General features: G+C 34.7%; 1 protein-coding gene across 2 annotated transcripts in view; it reads left to right on the forward strand.

The window, feature by feature from the left end:
* Positions 1–7,052, forward strand: part of LOC115217232 (signal recognition particle 54 kDa protein) — a 32,865-nt gene extending 25,813 nt beyond the window's left edge. The window contains exons 12-15 of one of the 2 annotated variants that reach the window (XM_029786872.2): positions 958–1,066; positions 3,367–3,537; positions 4,434–4,529; positions 6,322–7,052. In XM_029786872.2, the coding sequence (XP_029642732.1) occupies positions 958–1,066; positions 3,367–3,537; positions 4,434–4,529; positions 6,322–6,413 (468 nt within the window). In that variant the 3' untranslated portion in view covers positions 6,414–7,052. Of the gene's footprint in view, positions 1–957; positions 1,127–1,441; positions 1,468–3,366; positions 3,538–4,433; positions 4,530–6,321 lie in introns of those variants that run through there. The other variant, XM_036507477.1, reaches the window with a different exon arrangement.
* The last annotated feature ends 2,422 nt before the right edge of the window (positions 7,053–9,474 follow it).

Consider the following 9,474-nt stretch of genomic DNA (forward strand, 5'->3'; position numbering starts at 1 on the left):
ATGTAGAAGCTTCCTCGTTGGCTCAAAGGCATCTTTGTGCTACTGAAACTAGTTGGGAGTGGAAGGAAGCTGGGTACTTTTGATTACTAGCACTACGGAGTAGGACAAGATATTTTAAATCAATTCTTAGTAAATCTCCACAACCGTTGCAGTGTGCCTACAGGTACATAACATTGTGTGTGTCAAATTGCTTGTAAAATACCTTAAGTGCTTTTAGAGGTGTCCACTCCACTCCATTGTAAATATTCTGACTAATTCTAAGTGAGAATAACTCAAGGTCTCTTGATGTATTTCTTCTGACTGCAGTAAGTCCTGAATTTTGGTTCATTCCATCCTTTCCTAAACTTATTTCAGGGACCTGGGATAAACTGTAGATTGTTTTCTTGTTCTTACTGAGCTTGTAGGAAGGCAAAACAATGGCGCCAACAAAAACATTCATTCCCATGATAGTAGAAAAATGTGTAGAACAATGAAAATAGAAATGAAAACTCTAGTTGTGAAAAGAGAAAATTACTAACTTTGGAATATTTTCCTCACAAAGTAGCTATCTCTAAGAGTTTCCTATTAAAGATAAGCATCTCTTAGAGTTTCCTAATAAAGGTAACTACTTCTAAGATCTTTCTTATAAAGTTAAATGTCTTTAAGAATTTCTTTATAAAGACACCATTATCTACAAGTTTCCTAATAATGATAGTTTCAGCAATATAAGTTCACTCTTTATAATAATTTAACATTGTTGTTTGAAAAGTTTCTGAAAGGATTTTATTTCAATTTTGAATAACATAACTACTCAACTATACATCTAGTTATGCACCTATCTGCACACCTACTTAACACACCTGTTTACATGCCTACTTTACACACTTCCCTACATATCTAACTATACTTTCTCCACATCAGAATACACATCTAACATGCATGCCCTAAAAATCATTATTCTACTTTTTCTTTTGTCAGGGTATGATACCTGGTTTTGGCAGTGAATTTATGAGTAAAGGCAGTGAACAAGAGTCAATGGCTCGACTCAAAAAGTTTATGACTATTATGGACAGTATGAATGATGAAGGTCAGTTTTTTAAATGTACTCAATTTGATGTTTGTTTTGTCTCAATATTTGGTAGTGTTAATTAAAATAATAATAATAATAATAATGAAATTATTGTATACAGTGCTCAGGTGCACCACAACTTGTCAGAAAGTGCATATAAAGTACATGCAGTAATGTAGAAATGTCTGGAAAGTGAACATGCTTGTGTGTGTATGGAGGGGAGAAAGTCAAGTGTAGTGTTGGCGAATCTCAGGAAGCATGGAAGTTTTGAAGGATGCAGTGCTCCGACAACTAACAACCGATGCCGGCAGTTTGTTCCATGCTTCAGCAACTCTCAGCGTGAAAAAATGTTTCCTGAAGTCATGGGAGCTGTGCTGTTTTCTTACTTTGTAAATTCACTTTGACCAAGAAGACTAATGGTTTGTAGCTGTCATTCATATATATAGTTAACATCATCATCATCATTGTTTTGCATTTTCCGTACAGGCATGGGTCAGACAGATCCTCAATGTGCTAGTCCTTATTCAGAGTTTTTGCACTTCTAAGCAAATTCAAGGATCACATCTCACTTGTACATTCTGCTTCCTAGTATGGTTTCTATGGCTGGATGCCATTTCTAAATCCAACCACTTTCCAAATGGGTGCATTTTAAAGGGACACCAACAATAGAGGGGTTGTCTTGTCCCCGGCAAGACTAGAGCCTCTTCCTATTTCTACTTTGCCTCTGTTCTTTCAAAGCAAACATGACTGATGGTAGTGAAAAGAAAACAGTGATGATTAACACCGTAAAAAGAAAGAGTATGAGGACAATGGGGGCATAGTACATAGTACTCTCTCTCTCACTCTCTTATCATTGTACTGGAATATAATAGATATGTCATACATTCTAACCTTCACCCTCACTACTATTTTAATGACCATTGCCATGTTTGGATCTTCTCCAGCACTCTTTGAGCCTCCATTCATCATGAGACTTAGTTTCTTGAGTTCAGTCTTCATCATTTTGTTCCATACACTTCATCTGATTACTCTAATATCCAACTAATTATTAATGTTAATTTATGGTCTGCTGTGATGTTTTGTGTTCTGTTTTATTCTGTATTGTTCAATATGATATATTTATCATTCTGGTATATTGATTTTGAAGAGATTGCCACATAAAAAGCACTTGTACCAGTTCCACTCAGAAGATGCTTGTGCCAGTGGCATGTTAAAGGCATCCAGCATACATTGTAAAGTGATTGTCATTAAGAAGGGTATCCAGCTGTAGAAACCAAGCCAAATCGGACTGGGACCCGGTGCAGCTTCCCAGTTGACCAGCTCTGGTAAAACTGTTTAACCCAGTCTTAGATGGAAAACAAATGTTAAAAGATGATGATGACAAAAATAAACATAAGATGAAGTTAGCGAAGCTGGGACACAGCAGAAATAGTTTGTGTTTTAATATGTTGTTTCATGTGTGTTTGTGTGATAGATAGAGAGAAAGAGGTGACTGTATGACATGGAAGAGTCTGTTTGGTCTGACTACTTGAAGACCAGAAGTTTTTATGCTTCAGATGAAATTTGTAACTTTTGGCAACAAAAATTTAAATTTTTGCATTTAAAAGTTGGTAGGTGGAATTGCAATGCTATTTTTTCTTCAGTGCTGGTTTTGAAGGTTTTGAGTAGTCTTTACCTGTACAAGTATTTTTAGTAATCGATGTGAGTTCCCCTAAAATAACAAAGAAACAAAACAGAAGTAATTGTTTTTACCTGTGTTGAATAACAAAATGATTCTCTTTCTGTGAAAAACAATAGACAATGTATGGCACATGTGAGAGTAGGATGCTTCAAAGTGCTAAATGTAAAAGATGTATTCAGAGGCTGGAGAGAAATAAATTGGCAAAAATATGTTCTGAAGGCATCAAGTAATGTATGGAGGAGAGGTAGCTTTTCTAATTTAGGACATGAAAGGGAAGTTGACGAGTTATGAAGTAGAAGGGTTGCTTACATTGAGAGTAGAACTAGTTAATGTAGGGAAGACAAGGAAGATACAGTAAGGAATAGTAAAGCTTAATCTGAAATTGTTGAGCCTTACAGGACAAGATGACATGTTATTGAAGAGAATGAGGATAAGGTAATATAAATCCTGCCAGTTTATCTGTCAGTTTGTATATGGTACAATGCTAGAAAGTGAGAGTGTGCAGCATATCTCTTGTACTTTAAAGAATGAGTACAATATGTTGATAAAATCATACATCTCATTCTGTACATTGCTTTTGTGTTAAGAAAATTTTTTCCATAGAATTTTGTAGTTTTTTTTTTGTTATTTGTAACAGAACTTGACAGTTTAGAGGGAGAAAAGCTATTTGCCAGGCAGCCATCACGATATCAGAGAGTTGCTCGAGGGGCAGGTGTATCTGTTCGAGAAGTTAGTGAACTCTTACAACAATATAAGAAGTTTGCCCAAATGGTGAAGAAGATGGGAGGTATTAAGGGACTTTTCAAAGGTATGTTCCAATTTTATATTTTCATTTTCATAATTATTTAGTTGTAGAAAGTAAAAACTACATTTAGAAATGTCCAAGGCCAAATATATTTAGGTCCCAAGAAGTTATTGCCACTGTAAAAAAAACCTGTGTGAAAACTATTTCTATATCTAATCATCACAATCTCAGGTCATAACTATCAAAGATAGTTATGAGATGAGATTGTGTGTGTTATCAGTGTGGACAATCAAGAAGAATTATGTGAATTACAAATCACATGATGTTTTCAGTGAGAAGCAAGATTAGATAGATGTCTTTCTTATCAAATACAGTAAATGTTGAACACTTACTGGTGATTAAGCCATACCTACAGTTTTTGTATAACCATCATTGTCATAACTGGACAACTGTATTTGCCAGGAGAGTCCTCTCCCTTATAATACACTGGTAAGTGCAGTCATATCACTCAATATAAGCCTGTTTGAAATGCTATAGTATTACTTTGAACTATGAGTTACAACTCACATTCATTTTTAAACCTGACTGAATACATTGATGTTCGTCGTCATGTTATGCACCTGAGTTTTAAAAAAAATTTTTATTACTACCCACTTTTCTTATATTCAGTGATGCCATACAGAATTTATCAATCACAAAAATATATTTTCCATTTACATTATAACAAACTCTAATTTTTCACACTTGGAATGCACTTGAACTTAATCTGCTTTCATTAATAGAATATCAGATTATCAAACTTTGAATAATAAACATATTTATTAAACCAGTCAATTTTTTTTCCAGTAGAGACCATTTCTACAGAAACCTTTTTTGTAACATTTTATCCCTAATGAGTTATAGAAATTATCACTTTACTTGATTGATCTGAAATTTCCCTTGAAATCTTTTTATTCTAGGTGGAGATATCAACAAAAATGTCAATTCTGCTCAAATGACAAAACTCAATCAACAAATGGCCAAAATGATGAACCCAAAAGTTTTGCAACAAATGGGTAAGTAGTTTTATCTTATTTACATTGCAGATTTGTTGGTGAGATTAAGATCTTTAATAATTACATGGTTACATTTAATCAAGTCCTGCATCTATTTATGAGGTGTTGCTGTAAATCAAGGGATGTATAAGTAATAAGGGATACATAATTAAGTTGTATAATTAACATGATGCTATTGAGAAACTTCCCCAGTGTTCTGCTGCAGCCTCCAGCTGTTTTAATCTCATACTCGCTGATAAGGGCTGTCATATTAATATGAACCTTGCTGTTTGAAATCCTGTGGTACTGCTTTGAAACGCCAGTTACAGCATACATTCCATACTTGGACGTGTTCTCGTATAACAAAATTAGTCTAAGGGAGATAACTACGAATTAGTGTCTATTTAACTGCTAAGCCTACTGTATCAATTCTTTCTCTCAATTTTATTTGTCCATTGTCTCCCACCTGCTATTATAATGAAGTCCTCATCGATATATTTTTAAGTAAACGTATTCATAAACTGTAACTCCATTTGGGAGGTTGATATGAAATTATTTTATTATATATATCACTTTGTTTGAGGGAAGTGAGTGGGGATAGTGACTCTGGCATATACATGAACTGTAGTGGTCTGAAACTGTTGGGTGAAAGGCACGAAGAAGCTACATCTCCTAGATTAACTTCTGTAGTAAGAAGCAGTGTATTAAGGTTTGGGTTATTTTCATATTGGAAGGCCAGAAGCATAGTGGACTCTTCATAATGCTTTTTTATTCACATTGTTTTTAATTAATCATGCATTATCCCATAACTTTGAGACTTCAATTATGTGATGGTTTAATTTTTAGAATTACATTGTAGGATAGGTACAAGAGGCCAGATCTGGCTGGTTTGAACATAAAACAGGTAAAATATTCAGGCTGGATGTGGTTGGTTTGAATGCTGTAAGATTAAATTTGGGTAGCATGCTAAGTCTATCATAGAAAAGTTTGGGTTCACTGTATATTTTATGAAATAAAAGTGATACCAGTCTCACCACCATGCTCACATGTGACACTGATTTTAAAATCTTAGCAATATCCCTCTATATTCCATGTCCTTGAAATCTAGCTGCTGTCTTTGCTAGACTCAGTCTTACCCCCCCTCTTAGTAGGAATCCCATTTTATTTATGACAGAATTCTAAAGTGTTTCCCATCACCCCTTAGATTAAGCTCTCTGATCCTACCATTTCTGATTAATTGTTCCTACCATAAAAGGACACAATGGTTAATGTACATGTCAATGTAGACATTAATGTAGAAAAAGATGAGATGGTCACAGCTGGAGCATCTTTGACTGTAAACTAAACGAGGGAGCTAAACAACTTTGTATCATTCATGAAAATCTCTTGCTTCATCAACTTCTTCCTCTGTCAGTTTTGATGGTGAACATTCAGTTGTTTCATCAATTGAACATCAAGCTTATCAAATTAAGTATACTGTTAAAGTTCTCAGACTGAACCAGTGTTTGAACTGAATACTTCTCAACGACTGACAAAGTGTCCTTTTATTGGTTTTATGACTTCAGACTTTACTATAACTTGTATTGTGACCCTAAACAATGCTCTGACTGACAAAATAAAACTACCCTCTTTTATTATATGACTGGCTAATTATATGACAGAGTGTACTGGGTGTCTTTTACATGTCACTGGTATGGATGCCTTTTATCTGTAACTGGTACTGGTGCCATTTATGTGTCACTGGCATTTATTAACCTCATTTCATTTCATATTCAGTATTGACAAGCAATGACAATCTTATGTGTTTTTCCAGGTGGAATGCAAGGACTACAATCCATGATGCGTCAGTTCCAACAAGGTGCTGCTGGAAAACTTGGAAATATGTTCAACATGGGAGAGCGTTAATGGCATTAATTAGTATTATGAATTGTTTATATATAATTACATACACAACTATAAACAAACACATGACTAGACAATTATGTTTACATTATCTCCCACATTGAGAAAAAAAATAATAAAATGTATTTTTTTGAAACCCCAAATTAACAGAATGTTTCTAATTATTTGTAAAACAATATCCTTTACCATTTCTTCCAATACATTTGGACGTTTATGAGCTTCGATCTTGAACACCACAAATGGTTGACTAATTCCTATGAATTTGCTTATTTAAATTTTAGAAATTAAACAAATTTTATATTAAATATATTTGATTCTGACTGGTAGCTGGATGTTTTTACTATAATTCATATTGATCTGTACATATGTGTGATTTGAAGTGTCAGTTTGACCCTTTTGTTACCATATTTCTGTTGAAATGCACTGACTTTGTTCCTGTTAATTTTGACAATAATGAAGAATTTATTAAAATACCTTTGTCATAATGAAGCTGGTGTTTGGAACATAAATTAACACTAAATTTTGATGAAAAGTTTTTCTTTTAGATCATTTTAAAACAGAAAATTTGTATCCCAGAACCAGAAGTAGTCTTCGGTTGGTATCAAAAGGGTTAAAGTGTGTTCATATTTGGATATTAACAAACTGTTTTTTGGTTAGTTCTTTGATAACACTAAAGACTGCATCTTTGAATTCTCTTATGCTGTATTTCTGGCAATATATTAACTCAGTTCTAAGGCAGTGAGCTAGCAGAATCATTAGCACACTGGGCTTAGATGCATTTCATCCATCTTCACATTCTGAGTTCAAATTCTACCAAGGTTGACTTTGCCTTTCATCCTTACATGGTCAACAAATAAGTACTGGTTGAAGACTGGGGTCAATGTAATCAACTTACCTCTCCACTGAAATTGCTGGCCTTATGCTAAAATTAGAAATCAATATATTAACTCAGTCCCATAAGACCTTCTTTTGCTGGATTATATGTTGAAGTGTCCCCAACCCATGATGTATGTTCTTAAATGAGGTTGTTAGGTATGTGGTTGATTGCATAATATCTCAATTTTCATTTAGTCTGTCATGTTGATATTAAACTTTACGCCTGATTACATATTTCCTCTTGCAGCTTCATAAAGCTGTCAGCACTGTTGTGCCTGAAGCAAATTCAGAGGGCATTACAAGAAATGAAAACAAAAAGAAAAAAAAAACATCCCTTATGAAGAAACACTTGCCAGTTCTGCAATTTCATTAATGCCTTAAATCTTTTGGCAATAAATCTAGAATAAAGTTTTAAGACAAAAATAATTTTATTTAATTGGGAATATATGATATTTAAAAAAAATGAAATGTGATCATCATCATCATTTAGTACCTGCTTTCCATGCTGGCATGGGTTAGATGGTTTGACCGGAACAGGCAAGCTGGAGAGCTGCACCAAGTTACAGTCTGATTTGGCATGGTTTCTACAGCTGGATGCCCTTCCTAATGTCGAATGATACAAGGAGTCCGAAAATAAACAAAGAATCAAAATTTGAATCACACATGCTTACACTTCTATTAATTATAACTCTTCCCAAATATAACACGACTGAAAGTTATTTTAAGAATATGCTGATTCTCAAGTGAAATATTTTGACATATTGGATTAAAATGTGAATAATTGTAAGTTTAATGAAAATGAATCAGTTTGAAATTTCAGACATGTTCAGTGGAGATTAACAAAATAGAATGATGAACAAGATTCTCTTGCAATATTTAGTTATCTATCTTTAAATTGTTCAGTCAAAACATTCCTGTTCATCTTTTGGGTCTGGATAAAATAAAGTCAAACATTAAAGAAGAATAAATTATCTGTATTGCTACTCCAAAACTGTTCCTTGTACTAAAATTAGACATAAAAGCTGATCTCCATCTGTCTGCCTGTCTAGCAACATCTGTATAGAGGGAGGGAAGAAGAGGAGGAATAAATAGGAGATAATCCCTGTCACAACATATATTTAGGCAGGAAAAAAGAAGAAAAAGTTGTTGAGAGAGAATTTATGTGAAAGATGGTGTTGTCACCATAGTAACTAACAAGTTTTGATTAAAAATATGGTAATTTTAAGTACAAGTCCATCAACACAATACAATACATACTTTGGAAAAATAATATATATATCAGATATGCCCTCAACTGCCCTGGATAGCCACCCTTGCTGACTATGCAGATGATACGAAAGTCTCGCAGAAAATACAGAACCCCAGCGAAGTTGCACATCTGCAGCAGGAGTTGGACTCAATTTGCAGATGGGCTGAGGATAATAATATGCAGTTTAATGCTGAAAAATTCCATTCCCTGCACTATCAGTGTCCAAAACGGAATATGAAACTTACAGGGTACACTGGTCCACAGGGAATTACAATCCCAGAGCCTAAATCAGTGAGGGACCTGGGTATCGACATGAGTGATGATACCTCTTTCCAAGTGCACACCACCAGGATGGGGACAAAGTGCAGACGACTGGCTGGATGGATCCTAAAAATATTCAGAACTAAATATAAAGAAATCATGATGTCCTCTGGAGGTCATTCATCCTCAGCTGCCTGGATTACTGCTCCCAGCTATGGTCTCCCAACAGTGTAAAATTAACAGTGGACTTTGAAGCAATCCAGTGAAGCTTCACAAAGAAGATCGTCTCTTTGCAACAGCTCAGCTACTGGGAAAGGCTGAAACAACCAAGACTCTACTCCCTGGAGAGAAGGCAGGAGAGGTATGCAGTAATATACATCTGGAAGATCCTGGAAGGAATTATGCCAAATTTTGGCATTGAAAGCTACACCAATGCCAGAACATGTCAACACTGCACAGTGCCAAAGATCCCAGCAGTGCCATCATGCTTCAGAACCAGCTACTGCAACAGCCTGGGTGTCAGGGGCACACAACTTTTGGATCTTTACCTTTTGATCTACAGATTTAAAAAATAATTTTTTGTAACTAAACACTTTCAAACTTTGGACACTGGTAGAATGTGTCATATAAAACATGTTTTACTCTTAGCATTTTTGAGAAAAACTTGTATTTATGAAG

The sequence above is a fragment of the Octopus sinensis genome, linkage group LG11 (assembly GCF_006345805.1).
Source record: "Octopus sinensis linkage group LG11, ASM634580v1, whole genome shotgun sequence".
NCBI classification, from domain to species: domain Eukaryota; kingdom Metazoa; phylum Mollusca; class Cephalopoda; order Octopoda; family Octopodidae; genus Octopus; species Octopus sinensis.